The sequence below is a fragment of the Felis catus genome, chromosome A1 (assembly GCF_018350175.1).
Source record: "Felis catus isolate Fca126 chromosome A1, F.catus_Fca126_mat1.0, whole genome shotgun sequence".
Classification (NCBI taxonomy): Eukaryota; Metazoa; Chordata; class Mammalia; order Carnivora; family Felidae; genus Felis; species Felis catus.
Window position 1 is genome coordinate 187,102,254 of NC_058368.1, and position 25,337 is coordinate 187,127,590.

At 37.5% G+C, this 25,337-nt stretch overlaps 1 protein-coding gene across 2 annotated transcripts in view; it reads left to right on the top strand.

The window, feature by feature from the left end:
• ATP10B (ATPase phospholipid transporting 10B (putative)) overlaps positions 1 to 25,337 on the top strand; it is a 334,425-nt gene that overhangs the window by 53,475 nt on the left and 255,613 nt on the right. For both annotated transcript variants that reach the window (XM_045035992.1, XR_006584372.1), the window contains exons 2-3: positions 14,386 to 14,452; positions 19,148 to 19,194. In XM_045035992.1, the coding sequence (XP_044891927.1) occupies positions 14,446 to 14,452; positions 19,148 to 19,194 (54 nt within the window). In that variant the 5' untranslated portion in view covers positions 14,386 to 14,445. The remainder of the gene's footprint in view (positions 1 to 14,385; positions 14,453 to 19,147; positions 19,195 to 25,337) is intronic.

Here is a 25,337-nt window from a genome sequence, read left to right on the forward strand (position 1 = left end):
ATAATCCTAGGGAACAAAGAAAAAGCCGATTATAGGAGGGAAAATGGAAAGGCTTCACAGTCTGCATTGAGGTGGGGCTGCTTTCTTCTGCCTCCTCTCCTCTCTTTCCCACCAAGCTGGTGATGATACTGTATCCCTCTTCATCCCTGGAGAAAGATCCTCCCAGATTCAAGAAGCAGACTGCCTTCGTCCCTGACCTTCTATCACCAGTGTGCAATCCCTGAGCTGGTTTCTAGAATGGCTCACAAACTGATGAAAGTTCAAAGAAGCTGCCTGGGTGTTGAGAGACTTCTGTTGACTACTTAATGAATTTTATCAGAAAAAGCAAAACTTGGGGATCTCTGAAGCAGAAAGGACAAAGTCTGGAAATTGGCATTGCCCTCTCTCTTGGCCTCTGCTGCATTTATGTTTTTATAACAGATTTCTTTGTGAAAGGTGCCGATTTTCTTTTCCCCAAGCTCATTAATTTCTCAGCATTAATACATTTCCTTTATCCTCTAATTAGGCACCACTTTTCACATATTTATGGTAGTGAATGCCTATGGGCCAAATTTGCCCCCTTCATGCAACACAGAGGCCAGTCCACACTTGTGATCTGTGTTCCAATTGCATGCATGGGCAGTGCAAGAGCCACTTATCAAGTATAATTCACAAAAGACTCCTTTTTGCTCATAGCCTCTTATTCAATACACTAAAATACTTGAGTGACGACTACATCTCAGGTGCTATTCTAGATGCCTGGGATTTTTGCAGAGAACAAAATGCAAAACTCTATGCCTCCCAACATAAGTAAATTATATCACAGGTTAGCAGTTAATAAATGCCTAGTAAGGAAAAACAAAAAGGGTAGGGCTAGGAATGCTTGAGGATGGCAATGGGGTGAGATGTGTTTGCAAATAGGGTGTTGAGAAGTTGTATCAGGAAAGAGTTAGTCATGCAGATATCTGGAGGTAGAGCAATCCAGACCATAGGGACAGTAAGTGAAAGACCCTAAGGAAGGGTTCATGACTGCTATGTCCAAAAAATAATAATGAGGTCAATGTGGCTGAAGTGATAGGAGTTGTGGGGAGTGGATGAGGGGTGTGGAGAGTGTCATTAAGAAGGTTGAGGTCAGGGGCGCCCGGGTGGCGCAGTCGGTTAAGCGTCCGACTTCAGCCAGGTCACGATCTCGCGGTCCGTGAGTTCGAGCCCCGCGTCAGGCTCTGGGCTGAGGGCTCGGAGCCTGGAGCCTGTTTCCAATTCTGTCTCCCTCTCTCTCTGCCCCTCCCCCGTTCATGCTCTGTCTCTCTCTGTCTCAAAAATAAATAAAACGTTAAAAAAAAAATTAAAAAAAAAAAAAAAAAAAGAAGGTTGAGGTCAGAGAAGTAATGGGTTCTGATTGTGTGAGACTTTTGGGCCCTCTGTAAGGACTTGGGCTCTTAGTGAAATAGATGGCCATGCTGGGTTTTAATCAGAAGAAAAACGAGATCTCACTTTTGTTGTATTCATTAATTGCCTCTATTTTCATTCACCTAGTAGCTTTAACACCAATTGAAAATTTGGGCCTGAATCAATTACATTATTGCTTTTTTAAATTCTATCACTTATATTCCTTCATCAGCTGACATTCCTTTGTGAAGTAAAGCTTTCTCTCATCAACCTGGATATTTGATTGCCCAGGAATATGTTTTCTGCTGGAAAGTAAAAATAAATGCTAAGGTCATATTCTTTAATAACTAATTTTCAAGGAAAGCCATTTTTTTTAATAGACTCTCAAATAGAGACAAATGTGCCTTGTGCTTTAGAAGGACTCTCCCACTGGGGTGCCTGGTGGTTCAGTCAGTTAAACATGGAACTTCAGCTCAGGTCATGATCTCCCTGTTGGTGGGTTCGAGCCCTACGCTGGACTCTGTGCTGACAGCTCAGAGCCTGGAGTCTGCTTCCAATTCTCTCTCTCTCTCTCTCTCTCTCTCTCTCTCTCTCTCTCTCTGTCTCTCTCTCTCTCTCTCTGCCCCTTCCCTGCTCATGCTCTATCTCTCAAAAATGAGTGTTTTTTTAAAAGTTAAAAAAAAGGGCTCTCCCACTGTTTTTTTCTTGTACTGTCTTCTCCTTTCTTCCTACTGGGGATGAAGTTCCAGCAGGGAGTCATTCCTTTAATTAGCTGACATCTGTTGGAGCCTCCTTTTGTTTGGATGGCGCACCCCTGATACCTGGAAGGATAAGAATGGCCCTGGAGGAGAGGGTGTTGATAAATCTTCCCTAGACTTGCTGATCACATAAGCTTATTGTTGTGTCCAGATCCTAGAAAGCAGTGGAGATAGTGCCATATCCATTGCTCAACAACTTTCATTAGTTGTATTCAAATGCCTTCACCAGGTTTTTAAGGCTTTGTGAAATCTGTGCCAAGGTGGTCTTTAATTCCTTGATTCATTTCCTGTCCCATATTTTCCCTCCCCCTTCACCCACACTCATATACATATACACCCTGCATTCTGGACATTATTGTAGCCCCTTTAAACTACCCAGTACCCCAAAACACACTCTATTCTATCCCATCTCCAGATTTTGTCTTTGGTGGCATATTCCATTGGGACGTCCTTTTCCAGAGTTATCTCTACCTGTTGAATTTCATTCTTCAACGCCTTCATCAAATGCTTCTTCCTCCATCCTCATCCTAAGCAACCCTCAAAGTTGAAATCTGACTCTCCAGGCACCACATATTTGTCTTATTTCCCCATCTGTTTCTCAGTTGTATGAAAGTTACTTGTGTTCATGGTTGAATCAGCCACATGAGAAGGGAGGCTGTGCCCTGAATTTTAGTTTCTCCCAGTGGTTAACAGTACTGTCCAGTTCATGGTAAGTGCTCAAACATTGGTGGAAAAGTATGTATACAGCAGCTGTAGCAATTTTCAAATATCTACGTTTATTCATACATTTAACTAATAGGTGCTACATACTGAGCACCGACTGCACCTCAAATAATGGGTACCATAGAGAATACAAAAATGAATCCAGTAGATCCTCCCCTCTAGTAGAGTCCAATTTAGAAAGAGAGTGAAGACTTGTATGTAAATTACTATATCACAAATTAAGGAGTATTGCTAAAATCTAGAGGACTAGGAACAATAGGTTACATCATTTTGGTGTTTCTCTGCCGCTGATAATTTCTCCAACAGCCTATGAATCATCCCATCAACTGGGATGAAAACCACTTTCACTAAACCACCTGGGATTTTCTTTTGTCCCCCAGAAGAGCTTTCAGTGTCATGCTGATGCCCTTCCTGAGCAGAGAACAAAGATCTGTCATTTCTCTCTCTCTCCCCTCCCATTTCCCCTCTAATTAATTCAGGCTGGATAAACACTCAAATGGATTTTGTAACTTTCCTTTCCACCAAAACCAGGACTTTTATTTTCATGATTCTATAAATTAGAAATCAGTACAGTTAATACTGAGGTTAGGCAATGTAACCATAAGCTCCAGCTTCTCTGACTTGCCTGAAAAGGCTTTTGGGGGTCCATTGTGTTCATGGGGTTATCAGCCGGCCCCGCAAACACATCTGGAGGGAAGACAGACACTAAGTGTTTTCTCTACTGTCCTGCTGGTTCAGATTTCATGTTACCCATCTGGACCATGCGGGGTGTTGCCTTCCCTGTTAGAATCACAGTGTGCTCCTTGAATTAATACTCCCTTACTAAATGGGGGAGTTCAGAGCAACCAGATCTCTGTAATTCTCCCTCTCAGTTCATCTGTTTTCTCTGTTTATTTATTCATTCACTTATGTATTCATTTATTCAACAAATACTGATTAATCACCTCCCTTTTTATATACTCTGCCTATTCCCAAAAGGATCAGAGGTGGCTTGCAGGATCAAACATAATGCAAAACAAGAAAACTAGGGATAAAAACAGAAAGAAAGGAGGAAGCCTTGCCACCAGCTCCAAAGGTGGTTTGCAATTCAGCCCTGGCTCTATTCCAACAAAACAGAGATTTGTCAGGTTTCTGGGTTTTTTCATTCTGCTCATCCAAAACATGCAAATTTGTGTGCAGAGTGTAACTTTTTCCTGCAACTAAATACATTTATTGAACATCCACTGGAATGCTTTGTTCTTATATGCAAATGAATTCAGAATAAATGAAAGAATGAATTCAGTGGTTTCCAGATTTCAGCCATTTGTATGCCACTTTTCAAATGTTTGCTTAACTACATAACTGTTATTTATTTTGCAATTAAAAAAATTAACTTCTCAATTTATTTTAAAAAATGTGTCCCTTCCATAACTGTAACCTTTATATCAATTGCCCTCACTAAAAAGTAATGATAAAATGAATTAAAAGGAACATCACATTGCAAATAAACAATAGCACCTACCTAAAAACCTGAGCTTTGATGTCTTCCTGTGTGTTACCAAGGAAATTAGAATGTGTTAAGGATTAAAATCAAGCTAACACCAAATTGAGATAGCCAATTCTTTTGCTTGCATCAATACAAAAGGAACTAAAAAAAGAAAAATCCCATTATAGACATCAGAGTTCCATTACTCCCTTTTAAGTAGTATCCTGCATTATCTCACACTGCCTAAGACCCTATTACATATCATCCCCCTACGCTGGGAAGCACTGATCTATTTAGTGACGTGGAAATTAGTGGGATAGAGTTTCTCTGCTATCTGGAAGATAAGGAAGTCTTTGTAGACACTTGGGTTCATTCCAACAAGTATAATATCAAGCCTCTGTCACCCTCACCTCTACTACTCCGTGTTACCAACAAAGAATTGCTGCAGTATGGTTAGTCTCAAAGCAGAACATGTGTGTCTCTTTGAGGAGTTAATCCAGATGACATTTTGGAAGACTTGCTTGGATCCTGCAGCAGTAAATTATGCTCATTTAATGATATTAGGTTGCTTATAAACAGTATGCTGGATAGCATAATTAACTGTTAGTAAATTTGGAAAGTCTCACAAATTTAAGAATATTCCCATTCACTTATTAGATGTCCTTAATTTCAAGGTGCTTAGATTTGGATCCTAATTTCTTCTCATACTCTAATGTACTCATCTACCTTCTTTTACATCAATAATACATATCAATAAACAGAATTACCTACTTAGGGAGTAGAGAACCTGTAAGAGGTAGCAGTGAAAATTAACAAATATACCAGCAATGGCACCTGATTATAATGGACATCCAGTTTGGTTTTGTCTGTCTGTGTTGACAGGTTGGATGGTCTGCCATATCCGTTCAGAACTACCACTTTCTCTTCTCTCTTACTGTGGGTTTGTGTTTCCCCAAAACTCATATGTGAAGTCTTAACTATTACCTAAGAATGTGATTTCATTTGTAAAAAGAAGTGTGCAGGTGTAATTAGTCAAGTTATGATAGGGTCACACTAAAGTAGGTGGGTTCCTAATCTGACTGGTACCCTCATGAAAAGGAGGAATGTGTACATACACACATAGAGGAAGAACACCATGTGAACATGGGGGCAGAGATCAAGATAGCGTGTCTATAAGCCAAGGCAGATAAAAGATTGCTAACAAAACAAAAAAGGAGGAAGTCATGAACCAAATTCTCTCTCCTGCCCTCAAGAATGAACCAACTCTGCCAACACCTTGATCTGGGACTTTTAGCCTCTGAAACTATAAGGCCATAAATCTCTGTAGGTTAAGCTACCCAGTTTGTGACACTTTGTCATAGCAGCCCTAGTGAACTGATATCTCTTCACCACCCTCCTGCAAGAGGGAAGGGTTGGAGACTTGGCACATGCTGTCATTTGCTCAAATAACAAGTCTCATAACTGTCAGTCAATACACCATATGCGCAAATGTACACTTGACTCGGAAGAGTCTTCCAGAACTTCCAAGAAAACCAAGTGGCACTTTTATTTAAGAAATTGACATTAATTTGGGTGTTATTTAGTTGATTTGTTGATGAAAAATTTACATAATTTCCAGGGACAAAAAAAAAAGCTTTATCTGTCTTTTAATATGCTGAGATTTTCTGATAGAGCTTCAAGGGAAAAGTAGCAGTGATTACTTAAATGGCATTTAGTTTATTGATTGTTGGACTATATAAACAATACTGATCTAACATAGAAAAGTAGCCATGTCTACTCTAAGTTTTAATAAGCTTAAAGTAAAGAGCATGGGGCCTTTTGTTAGCATTTTTTAAACTTCTAATGTTCTCTATTTTTGTGAATATTTGTTTTGTAACTTGGAAAGCTTATACTTAATGTGTAAGTAATTAATTACTTTAACTGTAACATTAGTAATAACTATTAAATCTCTACCTAAATAGTATCTATCAACTTAGTTATAAGCATTATAAAACTGGTATATCTTTAGGGTGTCTGGGTGGCTCAAAAGGTTAAGCACTGACTTCAGCTCAGGTCAGAATCTCACGTTTCTGGGCTTGAGTCCCATGTCAGACTCTGTGCCAACAGCTCAGAGCTTGGAACCTGCTTCAGATTCCATGTCTCCCTCTCTCTCTGCCCTTTCCCCTTCGTGCTTTGTCTCTCTCACTCTCTCTCTCAAAAATAAATAAACATTAAAATTAAAAAAAAAACTAGTATATCTTCTCTTTTCCCCTTTATTCACCACCCAGTATACAGTACTATCTTTGGTGTTTTCTTATGTTCTGTTAGACTTGTGGTGTTCACTTCATCATTCTGGGCTATAAAACGTAAGATAGTCACTGTATTTATATCACCTACCCTATTTGTCCCTTTTCTCTTCCCAACTTTTGTCAGGATAATAAAATGTGTATTTTGCACTAAAACTGTTATCCCTACATGACATTTAGTCTCATTCCTGCAAATGAATAGATTCAGACCTCACCACAACTCTTTTTGCTGTAATTTTTATAATCCTCTTTGAGTGAGCTGATCTTTTTCCTCCAACAGAACTTTCAGTGAAGACTCTTGGGACCAATATTCCAGAAGTTCTTGTATTTTCCAAAATGCAGTTCATAGTTTGGCTAGGGGTCAGGTTCTTAAACCATATTTTCTATTCTTGAGGATTTTTAAGGCAATGCTACCTTTCTTTGAGCATTTGCTGGAGCCATTTTCCCACCTTACCCAAGACCTGAATAGTTTCTCTCTGGCTGCCTAAAGGATCCCCTCTTTATCCCTGATATGTGGTAACTTCATGAGGGTATGTCATCATGTTGGCTATTCTGTGTCACCTCTTTTGTAGAACATAGACTACCCTTTCAAACTATATATCCAACTCTTTCTCTGTGTTTAATTTTTTTTCTTTAATTGCTTAATTAATAATTTTCAATATCTGCTTTACTTACCTATTTCCATTTTCCTCATAAAAAGCTCCAATTATACACATACTGGACAATCCCATCTGCCTTTGAGATCATTAATTTCTCTCTCATGAATCCTTTTTAACATTTCTTATTCCTATATTCTGTAGTCTACTGCATTTATAGCAACTTCTGTTCTTCCTTGTGTTGTTTCTCAGGTCAGATTCATTTTTTGTTGTTGTTGGCTTCTCACTTATCCTCCATTTCTTTCCTTACACCAAACACTTTTCTAGGCTTTAGAGTTCTGACATGATCTCTGCATTTTAGCAATGATTGCTTCATGAGGTAGTTTTGTTGTGCCAGTTCACAATGAAATCTTGGTCATACTTTTATATTCTCCATGGCAATTTTTTTTTGTTGACTGTTGTTTTACTTTGCTTTCCCTGTTTCATTTTCTTTTTCTCTGCATAGTATCTAGCTATAATATTGACATCTTTTATAATTTTCTTTGTGAATCTTTGAATAAGATTCCTTGATACCAAGCCAGTTATTTACAGGAGGTTTTGATGAAGGAGTTGCTAGGGGAGATTTTTACAGGGAAGGATTTGTAAGTTTTTCTAGACTTTCTTTCCCCAGCTGAAAGGAATAGGCAATTACAGGACTAATTTCTGTCACACAGTTACATTGGCCTTGAAATTAGGAATTTTTATAATTTTTAGTCCTATTCCCTGAGCTTGTCTTAACCAAAAGGAGACTGAAAGTGAGATGATAAATGATAGTAGCCTATGAGATGAAATACATTGTCCAGTTCTCATACTGATGGGCAAAATGAAAGCTGTTAGATGTGGTACCTGAGTTTATGGCTGGGTTGGGTAGAGTACAGTAATAACAACTTCCATTAAGTATTAGGCCAGATATACATGCATACATATGAGATACAGATATATAGAGAGGAAACTTATAATAATCATGTAAAGCAGATATTACTTTGCTTATTTTTCAGAATAAGAAACTAAGACTGAGAGATCAAGTAGCTTTTCAAGTTCAAATAGCCAGGAAAAGGTGGCAGAGGTGAAATTAACTAGGTCTGAGTGAATCAATTCTAATGCATATTCAACCTAACTTACTCCCCAGTGGTTGATACATAATTAACCCATAATAGGAATTAATTGGCTTTCCTATTTAATGCAATTGAATAATTATAGATAGGGTACATACTACATTATACTTCAACAACTATTGAGGGCTCCAAATTTTGATTCTCTTAATTTAAATAGATATAATGGTATAAATTCCAGCAGTCTCCTCACAAAATATTCCTAATATTCAAAAGCATACCTAATACATAATCCCAATGAATCCTAATCATTATCAATGCATATGTCTTTTATTTTATTTTTTAAATTTACATCCCAATTAGTTAGCATATAGTGTAACAATGATTTCAGGAGTAGATTTCTTTTTCTTTTTTTTTTAATTTTTTTTTAACGTTTATTTATTTTTGAGACAGAGAGAGACAGAGCATGAATGGGGGAGGGTCAGAGAGAGGGAGACACAGAATCCGAAACAGGCTTCAGGCTCTGAGTTGTCAGCACAGAGCCTGATGCGGGGCTCGAACTCACGGACCACAAGATCATGACCTGAGCCAAAGTCGGAGATCCAACCAACTGAGCCACCCAGGGTCCCCTCAGGAGTAGATTTCTTAATGCCCCTTACCCATTTAGCCCATCCCCCCTCCCACAACCCCTCCAGTAACCCTCTGTTCTCCATATTTAAGAGTCTCTTGTGTTTTGTTCTCCTCCCTGTTTTTATATTATTTTTGCTTCCCTTTCCTTATGTTCATCTGTTCTGTGTCTTAAAGTTCTCATATGAGTGAAATCATATATTTGTCTTTCTCTGACTAATTTCATTTAGCATAATACCCTCTAGTTCCATCCACGTTGTTGCAAATGGTAAGATTCCATTCTTTTTGATTGCCGAGTAATACTCCATTGTATATGTATACTGCATTTTCTTTATCTATTCATCCATTGATGGACATTTGGGCTCTTTCCATACTTTGACTATTGTTGAGAGTGCTTCTATAAACATGGGGGTGCATGTGCCCCTTCAAAACAGCACACCTGTATCCCTTGGATAAATGCCTAGTAGTGCAATTGCTAGGTCATAGGGTAGTTCTATTTTTAATTTTTTGAGGAACTTCCAGACTGTTTTCCAGAATGGCTGACCAGCTTGCAAAAGAGATCCTCTTTCTCTGCATCCTCGCCAACATCTGTTGTTGCCTGAGTTGTTCATGTTAGCCATTCTGACAGGTGTAAGGTGATAGCTCATTGTGGTTTTGATTTGTATTCCCCTGATGATGAATGATGTTGAGCATTTTTTCGTGTGTCAGTTGGCCATCTGGGTTGTCTTCTTTGGAAAAGTGTCTATTCTATCTTTTGCCCACTTCTTCACTGGATTATTTGTTTTTTGGGTGTTGAGTTTGATAAGTTCTTTATAGATTTTGGATACTAACCCTTTATCTGATGTGTCATCTGCAAATATCTTCTCCCATCCTGTCGGTTGCCTTTTAGTTTTGCTGATTGTTTCCTTTGTTGTGCAGAAGCTTTTTATTTTGATGAAGTTCCAATATTTCATTTTTGCTTTTGTTTCCCTTGCCTCCAGAGACGTGTTGAGTAAGAAGTTGCTGCAGCCAAGATCAAAGAGGTTTTTGCCTGCTTTCTCCTCAAGGATTTTGATGACTTCATGTCTTACACTTAGGTCTTTCATCCATTTTGAGTTTATTTGTGTGTATGGTGTAAGAAAGTGGTCCAGCTTCATTCTTCTGCATGTTGCTGTGCAGTTTTCCCAGCACCATTTGCTGAAGAGACTGTCTTTATTTAATTGGACATTCTTTCCTGCTTTGTCAATGATTAGTTGGCCATATGTTTGTGGGTCCATTATTGGGTTCTCTATTCTGTTCTATTGATCTGTCTGTTTTTGTGCCAAATTTGTAGGTCTTATAGAAGGTTACTTAACATTCTAAAGGTTAGAATAGTAGTTTGTAGTTGATTGGTCAAGAGAAGGAAGTCTTTTCTTTGTAAATCTATGATAATTCAACCTGACTTCCAGATCAGAGAGATATACTTACGCTTTTGTTGTAAGAAAAATAATTTGAGAGAGTATGTTTTCATATCAGATATGAACTTGTTTCTGATCACATGTTCATATGCCTTAGAAATGAGGTTCTTGTTGGAAAAAAATGCAAACTTTTTTTGTCCCAAATTCTTAAACTTCATACCAATGGTTTCAGCAAATGAAATGTTGAATGCATGTGGGGAAATTGGGTAAAGCCTCATTTAAAACCCTGCAATGATTACTTATAAATTTAAATGAGAGAAAAGGAATAAAAAGGATCAAATGGACTTGTAGGTTTTCCCTGATATGAAAACCAACTCCTCAACGTATTGAAGTTGATGGAGAAGCCAGGAGAATTCAGGCAAAAAGTCAAATAGACACTCACTCTTTGTGCAAAATTAGCCACTACTCCACCCCAGATGTGGAGATGGTATTCTGGCAGCTTCTCTTGGGGGAAAAGGTTCTGTTGTTTTTGTATGGGAGCTTCAGAGGGCAGGCCAGGCATGTCTGTGCAAACCAGGCTTAATACCCCTCTAGCTTTGTGATGCTCAGGATTTGGTTGATTTTCACAGTTCTTAAAGACCTCACTCTTTAGCTCTTTTAAGTGGCATGAATGCAGTGAAATAATGAAGCCAGAGCTGTAAAATGTACTTGAGAACCGGTAATATGAAGGGTAACGTTACCAAATACCTTGAGTTTTAAGATTTCATCAATTATACACTGCATTTATAAATTAAATAATAGCATATGGAGATTTAAAATATCTCACTAAGGGTATTTATCAAATGTAAGATGCACCACAGTTTCAGAAACATTAGTATGTAAAACAGTGAGAATATATGGTAATATGACCTTTGATCTGAAACTAATTTGAATGAATCTTTTCAATAGAATTTACCAGCAGGAGAAAAGTTACCAAGGATAGTGGAATATTAATCACTGCTGAGGTTGATGGAAAATCAAGGATGAACCTGTCATGCTATAAGTCTTTGGCCCAATTCAGAGTTAGTTGCAATGTAGACAATGTAGAATTGTGGGGATGCCCACTTTCGGACATATAGTTGGGGAACCTTTATATGATGTTAGTGTGTTGATTGAGGAGATGGGATTCCACTCTGCAGGGGCACCAAAATTCAAGGCAGACCCTGCAAATCAGAAATGATATTTTTAAATCAATATTATACAGATATGAAGTGAAGGAGTGATAGAATGGAGAAAATTTTTGAAGATGTTTGACAAGGCTTTGGAAGTCTTTGCCAGACTATTTGGATGCAAAAGTGCCCATAGCAAACGTGTGATGCCTCTGCCTCCGCTATCCTATGCAGGAAAGGCATTAGGGAAATATCTTACTGGATGAATCAAATACTTGAGCCTACTAAAAATGTCACATTGTGGGATCCAGAGTCTGTTGCTCTTGGACCAAAGTCCCAACAGACACTTTATATACCATTGTTTATTGTCACAGACTGCATGATGCTTTGGCTCCAGCCTTTGGTCAAACCAAGATGTTAAAGATGATACCTAACCAAGAGCACCGAAGTTATCAGAAAGTGCAGCCCCATTACCCTTTTTTCTATATCTTTTATAATAGAAGAACACTAAGAGGTAAAAATAATAATAAGGGATAGGCTTACTTGGGCTGTTGAGGGAGTAAGTGAATAAGAATTTAGGATTTATGGGCCTTACACATCCATACACAGGAAGAGCTTGAGAAATCTTAGAACATTTTAAGAAGGGCTCTCATCCCAATCCATATATCCATAGTAACTGTAAGTGGTTCTCCTGTCCACTTTATGTAGAACAGCCCAGTTTGATTTAAAAGTGTTACAGGAGAGAAAGAAGTTCTTTGATCGATCAATCCATTGTCAAGTATTGGCTTCTTACTATAAGCTCAGGATGGTGACACAGAGACCACACAAAAAGTAAGGCATAGGAGCACCTAGGTGGCTCAGTTGGTTAAGTGTCTGACTTCAGCCTAGGTCATGATCTCACTGTTCCCGAGTTTGAGCCCCACATTGGACTCTGTGCTGACAGCTCTGAGCCTGAAGCCTGTTTCAGATTCTGTGTCTCCCTGTGTCTCTCTACCCCTCCCCCCTTCAGGCTGTGTCTCTCTCTCAAAAATAAACATTAAAAATTTTTTTTCAAAGAAGTAAGGTATAATTCCTGCAGGAAAAGTTACTAAAATTCCAGTTGGAGATAATACTAATGCAACTGATTATGTAGTAAGTAGTTGATAATTGGGGATTAAATTGTATTGTAACTACAAAGAATCCAAAAGGAAATGGGTCATTGAGAACAAAGAAATTTGAGGTGTATTCTTAGAGAAAATGTCAAAAATAGATATCTCCATCAGTATTTCCACAACTGTATATGTTTCCCATTATGTGCTAAGAATTGTAATAGGTGCTATCTTTGTTCTTTATTTCATCGTCTACACATAAATTATTGTGACTGTCATAACAATGGCTAATCTTTATTTAGAGCTCAAAGAGTACTACACACTATATTTGTGTTATCTACGAATTATGTGGTGATGGTATTCCCTCATTATAGGTGAGGTTATTAAGGCTTAAAGAGGTACAGTAACTTGCTCAAGTTCACATGACTAGCAAGAAGCCAGAATTTGAACCCAGAACCATTTAAGTTAAAAGACCTAGCTCCTACCCATGACCATATGCCACCTCTTCAGCCTCTTCTGAAACTAAACAAGTGGCAATTTCTTTTTTTTTTTAATTGTTTAACATTTGTTTATTCTTAGAGAGAGAGAGGGAGGGAGGGAGAGAACACAAGCAGGGGAGGGGAAGAGAGAGAAGGAGACATCAAATCCAAAGCAGGCTCCAGGCTCCCAGCTGTCAGCACAGAGCCTAATGTGGGGCTTGAACTCATGAACCACAACATCATGACCTGAACCACAGTCCAACTCTCAACTGACTTAGCCACCCAGGCGCCCCAACAAGTGGCAATTTCTTAATCATTTGTGCTACACTTAAGTCTTTAATTTTCCTCAAAAATTACATTGTAAACACCTAATTTTGCCAGCTTCCATAATATCTTTATATCATAAGATTCTCAAAGCCATAATAACCAAAATTCACATGAGTTGAAACAAAAAAAAATCAGAATAACATGGATAGAACTTGGGGGCATTCTGTTAAGTGAAATAACTTTGATAAAGCAGGATAAATACGGTATGATCTCACATCTATGTGGAATCTAGGAGGAAGAAAAAGGACCATCAAATAAAAACCAAGCTCATAGATGCAGAGAACAGGTTAGTGGTTGCCATAGGTGGAAGTTTGGGATGGGTAAGATGGCTGAAGAGGGCCAAAGGTACAAACTTCCAGTTATACAATGAGTCATGGAAATATAATGTACAGCATGGTGACTATAGTTAGTAACACTGTGTTGCTGCATAGTTGAAAGTTGCTAAAAGAATAGATATTAAAACTCTTCAACACAAGAAGAAAAAAAATGAAGCTGCATGGTGGTGAATGTTAATTAGATGTATTGTGGTGATCATTTCACAGTGTGTACAAATATTAAATCATTATGTTGTAATCTGAAACTAATACAATGTTATATGTCAGCTATACCTCAGTTAAAAACAAAATCAAAATAATGCAAGCTCCATCACAGCATTAGGAGAGTTGGGAACATATGCTATGCAATCACAAAGAACAATGGTAGGTCATTTTGGCAACAGTGGCATTCAAAAACTCAAATATTGAAAACCAAAAATATGAAACAGTTTATAGTATTTTGTCTTTAAAGGCTTCATGACGTAAATTACACTGACAGTCTGGTGATGAAAAGTGGTGATGTGGCCTTGGAACCACACAAGTGACCAATTATATATAAACTATTTATATATGCAAAGGAAGAGGATAAGCATTCATTCAATGCCAGACAGTGTTCTAAGAACAGTAAATACTGTGTATGTTAATATGTATGAAATCAATTATCCTGTTGTAAACCCTAGTGAATCAATCTTTTATTCCATCTTAAGAAACGAGATTTTTCTGTATCTTTGTCATTACAGATATTGGCACAAGTTATTTAGAAGAAGAAAAGCAACACCATTTCCATAGTTGTTATTCCTATGTCTGGTAAGTTTTAGTTCTTATGTATTCTTCCTATGAAGTTGCATTTTAGAATATGATTATAATATATTTGTTGTTTGTGCCTGTTAAGAATCCCTGACCTCCTGGGGCACCTGGGTGGCTCAGTCAGTTAAGCAGCTGACTTTGGCTCAAGTCATGATCTCATGATTCATGGGTTCAGGCCCCACCTCAGGCTCTGTGTTGACAGCTTGGAGCCTGGAGCCTGGAGCCTGCTTCACATTGTGTCTCCCTCTCCCTCTGCCTCTCCCCTGCTGGTGCGCTCTCTCGCGCGCGCGCGCTCTCTCTCTCTCTCTCTCTCTCTCTCTCTCTCTCTCAAAAATAAATAAACATGTTTAAAAAAAATTTTTTTAAAGAAAAAGAATCCCTGACATCCTTCTGACAACCACTTTTCTGGTGAATAATGTGTTTCATGTGGTTAAAAGAGATGGCTTTGTACAGCAATGTGTACATGAGTTGGTGAATCAGAGTATTCATCCCTGTGGCAACAGTAATTGGTCCAGGAATGAGCCCCAGTGCAAAGTGAACTAATCAGAGGCTTTCCTGGGACTTGGGCAAAATAAAATGTTTTAGGAAAAGCTTTCTAATGAGGCTGAGTCACTATGTGTGTCTGGAGTTCCAAAAGGGCACCTGGCCTACCACATGGAGAAAGTCAGCCTAAAACCTGCAAGGAGAGAGCTTATGACACTCCAGTTATGTGGGCCAATAGATTCCTCTTCTTGCTTAATTAGCTTGAGCTAGGTAGAAAACAGTACTGTCTAAATACAGTGATTATGGTAACCTCATGGAAACAATGAGTAGCTACAAAATAAGTGAGAAATTATAAGACAGACTTAGCAGTGACATTGACTTGTGACCTCAAGCAAGCTACTTTGTCTTCACGAGTCTGTCTCCTTTATCAGTGGATATACTAATACTGGATCACATAAAATCTGAGACCCTATGTCATCTTCTGTTTTTATTCCAAATTCCATTGCTTTAACTTTATTAATTCATAGTTATCTCACCTAGAAGTCATAGGGAATGGTGAGTGATACACACTGCTTATTAGCACATCTAATTAATGCAAGGCTTGTATTTTTAGATGAAGATCACATCTCTCTGTTCCCAGGCCTCATTCCACCTCTAGCCCAAGAAGCTACCTTGCAAATGTGTGATGTTAGACAGTCACAGGGCTGATACAACAGTTCATGCTTGGCTCTGAGAAAATCTATCCTTTCCACCTGGAAAATCATCTTGAATACTTGTACTCAATGGATAGAAAATCATATCCAAAGGCCACTGTGCTATGTCTCTTACTTCATGTCTTTATTTTTTCCTTTATGTTCTTAAACATTTATTCCAACCAATGATTTCCACACAAATGCACAGTGAAAACTTCTAATTCTTTTGGAAAGGAGATTCACATCTATTACATTCAAACACAAACATGGATATGCTAATCAACTCTGAGACTAGAAATTCAACTTTAGCAGCTGTATCCTAATTCTGCTGAAAGTTCTATACTATTTGTCATTTACCTCCTAAACTAAGTGAAAAGTATCATATATGGATATCATCATATCTTTTGGATTTTAATCTGCACAGATTATTAAAATCGTACAATTTTTAAAAACTTGCGTCTATCCTATGACATTCTGCTGTATGGCAAGCTGTTCAGGAAGAGTGCCAGTTCCGTCTGTGTTCTAAAATGAAGATTAAGCCTCACAATAAGGCCAAGAGCTTACTCGAAATTTAAAAGATGTTGGGGCACCTGGGTGGCTCAACCAGTTAAGCAGCCGACCTAGGCTCAGGTCATGATCTTGCGGTCCGTGAGTTCGAGCCCCGCGTCGGGCTCTGTGCTAACAGCTCAGAGCCTGGAGCCTGTTTCAGATTCTGTGTCTCCCTCTCTCTGACCCTCCCCCGTTCATGCTCTGTCTCTCTCTGTCTCAAAAATAAATAAACTTTAAAAAAAAAAAAGATGTTGTCACTTTATGGATATAGACATAAACGAGACCAGTGTCATAGATAGGCAGGTGAGTTTTCCTAGTTGGATCCTGTTACAACTATCTGTTGTTAATTAAATTTATTTCCAGCATCCCCAGATATTAACAAATGGGTTTCACTGCATATGAAGAACCACCATTTGTAAGTTCTGTAGATATTCTCACATGCAACTACATACAACTCTTTTTTTTTAATTTTTTAACATTTTTTTATTATTGAGAGACAGAGCATGAGCATGGGAGGGGCAGAGAGAGGGGGAGACACAGAATCTGAGGCAAGCTCCAGGCTCTGAGCTGTCAGCACAGAGCCCCAGGTGGGACTCAAACTCACATACCACGAGATCATGACCTGAGCCGAAGTCCGACGCTTAACCGACTGAGGCAACCACATATAACTCTTATATAATCCTAGACATACATAGATATTTATGTGCTTTATACAGGTTTTTTGTTTGTTTTTAATCCTGGACTGGCGCCTCCTTAGTGATTAATTTTCTAGGAACCTCTAGTTAATTTTCTATATAAGCAGAGAGAATTAGGAAGCCCAATTGCTATGTCAGGGCATTTGATATTCTCTAAAGTTGCAACTTTCAAAGCCTCACATCGGGCTTTGTGCTGACTGTGCAGAGGCTGCTTGGGATCTCTCTCTGCCCCTTCCCCATTTGCTCTCACTCTCTCAAAATAAGTAATAAATAAAACTTTAAAAAAATAAAAATAAAATAAAAGTTGCAATTTTCAACTTCTAAAATTCTCCCCTAAATCTGATAAATGATGTGCTTAAATTAAATGTTTACAAAAATTTGTAGTGTTTCCCATTTACCAATTATACATAAATAGTATATGCTCCTATTTAGAATAAACCAACAATGTCAAATCTATAGTGTATGTGATGATCCAGTGGGAGGAGTCTTGGGCTAGGTTGTACCTTGCCTGTCACTTTTTTGTGCTTGGACTATTGAGGTAACTTCCTGATTGCTCTGGCTCCAGTATTTTACCTTGATGATTTATTCTAACTAAAATCAGACATATTTTCCAAGCTAACAAGTGTCCCCATATCACCATCCCAATTAAACATCTCCTATTGGCTCCTTGTTGCTTCTAGAATTAATAATAATAGTAATAACAATAATTATGAGAGTCAATACTTAATGGATTTACTCTATGCTAGGCATTATTTGATGTACTTTATATAAATTTTCTCATTTAATTTTCATAATAACTCTGAAAGTTCACATTTGTGGAAACTGAGGTCCAAAGAGGTCAGGTTATTTATCCAAGATGACATAGCTAGTACATGATGGAACTAGTACCCAAACTCAGATCTCTCTGACTAAAGTTCATACACTGAGCCATGATCCTATTCTGCTTCCTCATACTAATAAAACACTCTTCTTGGCCAGTCTCTTTCATAAAATGGGAACCCTTCATTTGTTCTGCTAAACCTCTTGTTACTTTTTAATACACACCTTCTTCAGCCCAGTTTTCATTTCATTATCTTAAAGTCATATTCTATCTTCCAGTTCTTTGGTTTTCCATTTCTCCCAATTTTTCCACTTTGGCTCTTCCTTCTCACCTTTGTTTTGCATCCATTCTCTGCTTCCTTAGTCATTCAGTGAACAGGTTGTTAGTATTATGTACCTGCTGATTGGTCATTATCACTGTCTCCCATAAACTCACATACTAGAGGGGTCATCAGATATGGAGGGTACATCAATTGCACCAGAAGCAGCTGAAAAGGATGAAAATGACTCTATCGCATTGCCTAGTACTCAAAAAAGTATTAATAAAGAATCAGAGTCCTAATCACTTTATTAAACCCCATCTCATATCTTCAGGGATAAAAAATCTTATTTTTCCCAGGTAAATTATAAGCTCCTTAAGCATAAAATAAAACCCTGTGTTTCATTTGCATCACTTCCACTCATACCTAGATACAGGTTTTATGTCCTGCCCCGTTTGTAAGGATTTTCTTTGTGACGTGTGTATTAAATAATATGAATGTCTATATCTGCAAGTATATTTCCAAATATATAGAAGGTTATTGTGCTGAAAGGTAAAGTGCACTGGCATAGAAACCAGGAATTTAAGGATCAAGACTAAAAGCCACTTGAAAGATCTATGCCATCTGATAAATATCCTCTCTGAGGATAGAAGTGATGGGTTTTGCCTTACTAACTCCATAGAATTATTATGTTAAGCTAATTAGTGACATGGAAGTCTTTGTAAAGTATATCCTATACCATTGATCTCAAAGTCTCTATGTATTAGAGTTCAATTGGAGAAACTACACCAATAGGAGATACATATTAAGAGATTTACTCCAGAGGGTTGGCTTCCATGATTGTTGGGCTGGGTAGGCAAGTGTGACATTCATAGGACAGACTATCAGTCAGTCCAGCTGGAATTCTCAAGCATAGGCTGAAGCTGCTATCTGTAGATGGAATTTCTTCTTCAGAGTAGAGACAACATTTTTTCTAAGGCCTTTCAACTGATCAAATGAGACCCACCCAGGTTATCTAGGATAGGCTCTTCTATTTAAAATCAACTGATTATGGACTTTAATTATGTCTACAAAATCTCTTAGCAATACCTAGACTAGTGTTTGATTGACTAGGGATTGTAGTCTTGCATATAGACACATAAAACTAACATCACAGTCCCCCAAATTCCAACTAGTCTTCCTTTTCCAACTAGGTAGGAGGCTGGATTATTCTTCATAGCAAGACAGATCAAATGCATAAGCAGGTATGAGAATTTAATTGTCTTCTATTCATACATTAAACAGATTTAAAATTTTTTCTCACTAATTTTTTTGTTTTAGAGAATAGTTATTTTTTGGAAAAATTTATGTTAACATGTAATGAATATATTATTTTTAAAGAAATGTATAACTTTTTAATTTCTGATTTAAGTTTCTAATAATATATAGATTATTATAGATATTATAATATCTATAATAATAGATTATTATATATATTATATATTATATATTATATATAATTATATATATTATATATATTATTATATATTTATATTATATTATATATATTGTATATATATAATAATCTATTATTATAGATATTAAAGATAGATATTATTATAGATATTTCTAATAAATATAGATTAGTTCAACACACATAAGCAAAAACTCATTGGATTCTAAATAATTTTTAAGAGTGTCAAGGAACCCTAATTCTAACGGGTTTGAGAACCATAATTCTAAACAAATGGAATTATTATATAACCTTACTCTTATCAATAAAACAAACACCTCAGTATTTATCCTTATATTTATAATAAATTTTTGTAAATTATAATAAATCATTGTAAATCTTCTCTTGCACATCATGAAATAGTGTAAAAACTTGGCCTTACTTTATGAATGTAAAAACTAATCTATTCCTCCTAATGCATTGATTCAAACAAATTGTTATTCAAAGAATCACAACATCCTTTGTGACCTCCTACTGACTTAATCTAATGCTATAAAATACCTGTATGAATTTTGGCTATAAACACTTTCAACATCAATATTCAATACTTTATTCTGAAACTTAGTTTCTGTAGATCCCAGTAAGTTATCCTTGCCATTTCCCTACACACCATGGTCAAAATATTTATTCTGGGTTTTTTTTTATTTGTGTTTTATAGAGTAAAAATTATTAAGCTAGCAATGTGTGTAGCCTTGGGACTTGTGGTGAATCTCTATTCCAGTGGGTAAATATCAAGTTATTCTCCACCATTTAGTCACCTTTTGATTAGCCCCGCCCCCCCCCAAAAAAAATTGGAGGAGAGAAAGTCCTGGAAAAGCCAAAATTGTGTTTTTTGGGGAAAAAATGGCCAAAAGATGGTGCAGGATTCATTGGATGAAAATTTATCCAGGAAGAGCTGCATAACACATTCCAAAAAGTTTGTTATATAATGTTACCCTGAAGAGTGAAGTAAAAGGAGTATAAATATAATCTTTTAAGACAGAAGTTGCAAACTAAGATTGCTGCCAGAATACAGCAGGTAACACAACCTACTGAAGCTGTTCATATGAGGAATGGGGATATTCGTGCCCTGTCCAAAATGGCTGGCCATTATTCAGCAATGGCCAACTCTTGACTAGTGGGAATGTATATCCAGCGTTGTCAGTTCTTTAGCTTCTTCCACAAAAAAAGAATCTACATTATTATGAGGAATGTCCAGTGTTCAAATGCTGCTGGCTAATATAAAATTTAGGTCTGCGTAGGCCAAACAAAATACTTCTGTAGATGGCTACCATTCTGTAACATCTGGTTTAGGAACACCAGATATGACATGAATTACTTGGTGTAGAGGACCAAGAATATACCCTTCCCTAAGGTAGTCTTTTTTTTCCACCCGAGCCTGTCCCTACCCCCTTAACATTACTTAATATAAAGGCTTTTCATCATTATTTTGTCTTTGTTTTCTAAAATTACTTCAGAAATAAAATTAATTGGTAGAGGCCCAGACTGAGACTTCACACTCCTTCAAATCGCTCATCTTTAAAAGGTTGTTTAACATCTGGGAAAAGAACCAAGCTCAGGTGGGGGAAGAGGTAGACAAGACTCCCCAAACTCAATTTGTTCACTCAATAAATCAGTCCTGCCATTATCTTAATGCATTGCCTTGAGAATTCAGAAAACCTCTAAGACAAGATTTCTTAACCTCAGCAAAACTGACATTTTGGGACAAATAATTCTTTGTTGTAGGAGGCTATCCTGTGCAATGTAGAATGTTTAGCGGCATCCCTGGGGTCTATCTACCAGAGGCCAGTAGTGCCCCCAAGCAATTTGGCAAAAATGTTTCCAGATATTGCCAAATGCCTCCAAGAAACACCAGCAGCCCTTGTTGAGGACCACTGGTCTAGAAGTATTCATGCATGCCCCTTGGGGATCTCTCATCTTTTCTCAGCCTGCTTTCCCTGTACTCTGAGTTCTGGTTAATGAAATGTTTGATCATGTTACATTTGCAGACATGTTTGATGCCCTGGACAACTGTGCTGCTGTCCATCCCTTTGCTTCAGTCCTGAAAGAACTAGTTTTATGGCTAATGTCTCATGTTACCAATTCCTCCTCATGTTTTTACTTGCTTAAAACTTCTTCCAACTCTTATTAATCTCATAGCAATGTTTACAGCTGGTTAGCCGCTTAAAATGTTTTAAGCTACTTTATGTTGCAAATGCTTAAAACGTTATTTTGCTTATTCATTTAGTCTAGACTCTTGCCTTTCTTATGACTAAAGTCAATGCTTATCTAATGTCTTAATTTATCAAAGTAACCATAAGATTTTTCCTTATGACTTTTTCTATTTCATTTGGTTTGAAGAATTTGATAACCCTGGGTTGGGTTGGGTTGGGTTGGTTTTGAAACAGCGCAGGGCAGAGGGAAATGGGGGAGAATCTTAAGCTCCATGCCCATCCTGAGAAAGTCATGGAAAAGCCCCCAATGTGGGGCTTGATCTCACGACTATGAGATCATGACCTGAGCTGAAATCAACAGTTGGCTTAACCAACTGAGCCACCCAGGTACCCCAGTAGTCTTGTTTTTTTTATTATTATTAAAATAGTTATATCAATTTACTAAGGTTGCTGAGGAATTTAAATGAGTTATTATGTAGAGTGCTTAATAGAGTGTTCAGCATAAATTGGTCAATAACAGTTATAACAATTACTAGTAAAATTTTCACAGCTTGTAGTAAATAACTGGTCTTGAGTTTATAAAATTCATTCTAGTCATATGGTACTGGTGATGTGAGATGGGACAAAAAAAACCCTCTGTCAACAGTTACTTCTTTAATTGGCAAGTTTGGGCAACAACAGGCTAAACATGACAAACTGTCTAAAAATCATAAATGAAAAGCATGATACAATCAATGAGAAATGCAAATATATATAAAATGCTGAATTTGCTTAAGTGTAGAGAAGCTGACTGCTGGAAAGGGGAATTATATAAAGGTCTGCGATGTGTCATCCTTTAACGTGATTTATTAGAGAATTCTAGCAGCCAGGCAAAAGAAACATGGCCTAACCAAAACAGAACATAGCATCTTTTATCTATTATTTGTTATTAGGGTTCTAATTAGCCAGAAAGTGGCATTTAATTCCAACTTCATGATATAAATAACTTGCCACATGCCTGTTAGTATTTAAATTTCTAAGCAGCTTAGAAAGTAAGCCTATGCTTTGAGCACTGTGTATTTATTAGCATGACTCTCTCATCTCAAAATGGTATGTCTCTCTCCCCCTTTTGTCCCCCACCCCCACCTCTCTCTCTCTCTCTCAGAAGAAAGAGCACTGGTTGTAGAAGTAAGGAGATATGGTTTTTAGTTCCGTCTCTGCCACTAATTTCCTGTGTGGCCTTAGGCACATTTAACTTCTCTAAACTTCAGTGTCCTTACCCACAGCACGAGGAAGCAGCACTAAACGACTTCTAATTACCTTCTGGTGCTAACACTTTGTGATTAACCAAATCTGTGATTCTAGGTCACACTTGTGACGAGAAACCATGAGACTCTAAGAGGAAAGAAAGAGGGCTTGCAAAGCATTCTTTTCTTTCAGCAGATGGAAAACTGTGGAATGCCAAGTGCCTTTTAAAAAGTTCTAGACTATCTAAAGTGTTAGGCAAATTTCATGTTCTTAAAAATTCCCAACTTGTATCTTACAGTTGCAGCTATTCTGATTTTAGATGTGTGGGTGTTTCATTCCTTCTTAAATGTTTTTATGTCCACGTTTCTTCTTAGTAGTCTGATAGAATCCAACAGTACACATAAGTTCACAATTACCCTAGCAACCAAACAAGATCCTATGGAAAGATATTCATGAAGTTAGACATTATCTTCACTTTTTCTCACCTCGTCCAATTCCCAAGCTTGGTAATATTCCCCTTTTGCTATCTTCAGAATAGGCTTGTTGCTGGCTCTAGTTTCTTTTTTGTTTATGGACTCACCCATAACTATCCATAAATATAGCAACTGGTTTGTGACATTTACCCCAATTAGTAGAATTATAGGCAACTCAGTAAAAAAGATTATACATGAAAATTTCCTTTAGGGTATGAATTGGCACTCTCACAAGCCCATAAATAAGTCTGATTTTCTGAATATCTGAAGCATTCACATAATCTATAAGTATAATATATTGGTCCCACTTTCCTTATTTTGTATAATCAAATAGTAATCAATAAGAACTAGACCACTGTGAAACGAGACTTCTGAGGCTTTGAGGGTGAATTCATCACCAGCATGCATATAAAAGTCAATGCAGAGAGTCTTTTGTTTAAGTGCCCTTGAAACCCAGCAACTGAATTATGTTTCCTGGCCCCCAAGGAGAACTACAAGGTTATAATTGTCTCACACTTAATTACATGCATTGCAAAAGGTAAATGGACAAAGTCATTCTTGTAACAGGTATAGAGAATAAGATCGCTTATGAATTTTTATATTGCTGGCTCATTGATTCGCAGAAAGTAGAAATTTATGCAAGACCCATGTCTAACAGTGATGGTGCTGTGTAAATGCGCAGCCGAGCCAAGAACACTGCCTTCACTGTTCTGGGACTAGGGCCCACACTCACAGTCCTGCTATTCTCTCTCCCTCGTGGCCCTTGTGATGTGGCTTATTTTTCCCACTTCCTTTACGGGCCACAGTTGTTTCTTGCCAGGCCATCTTCTTGGAGTTTAACACCAAGAGAGTGTTAGCTTAAAACTTTGTCTTGATGCCATCTGATAAAATCAGAGAAATGAAAGATGCCACAGGAAAGATAAATGATATTTTAGCCAAGCCGTACAAGAGAAATAGTGCCACTTTCAAGTTCTGTTTTCCATAGCTTCTAATGGAGCCTGCTCAAGAGGGAAGCCAGCTTTGCCGGGGTAAGTACAAGCCACCTGGCCCTTCCCTTATTATGGGGAAATGATTGCCTCCTATAATCACTAATCCTAAATTTTGAATCAGGCCCAGGAAATACCTACTTTTCTTCATGCTGCATTTAAAATGTCATTTGGCTTACTGGGTACAAGATCCACATTCCTTTTGTCACAGAATGTTGCGTTTTTCTTTCATTGATTTCATTAGGATAAGCTGATGGCAAATGCTTCTTCCTTATGCAAGAGGTTGCTGCCTGAATGTACCTGCATACGTTTTATGATACATAATATATTTTGCATTCATCCCGTGCAGCCTTGAGGAAGCAGAGTTAGTGTTGTGTTCTCAAAGCAGAAAGAAACTACAGCTTTGAAGAAGAGCATGAGATTATTACATGCCTTTCTAATTTCATTTTGATAAACTCCGAAGCTGGCTCATTTCAGTGGGTTGGAATTTTGGTTCTACTTTGAGTTCAAAGGAGAAAACTCATGCTTAAGGAAAAATATTTTCACTCCCTGAGTATTAACTACTCAAGCCAGAAAAAAAGCCCCATGCATGCAGTCTGTGATGAGCACCTTCGGTATAATCCTACTGTGGCATGGTGTAAAACATCTCCCACCACAGATGAAAAGTAAATAATTTTTAATCACTCTGAGCAGCTAGTTGGTTAGCCTGCAGAAGTTCATATGCCTGGTGGAATTCATTTGTCTTCTTAAATTGCTACACAACTCTGGTCAAGATAGCTAAAGGGGAATTGAAATTCTGGGGAAGAACTGGACCTCCAATAGCCAATCTGCACTCTGTTCTGCTCATCTCCCATAATCCTTTCTCTGTTTCCAGATCTTGCAAACATATAGTCAACAGTGCTAGGAGTTTATTCCATTAACAGATGCACTATTCTGTTAAGCCATTAATCAAGCAAATCACAGATGTTGTTTTCTTTCTAGATGTTACTATAATTACGGCTAATAACACTTACTGAATTTGTCATTTCATTGCCATTGATGACTTTTTAAAATTTG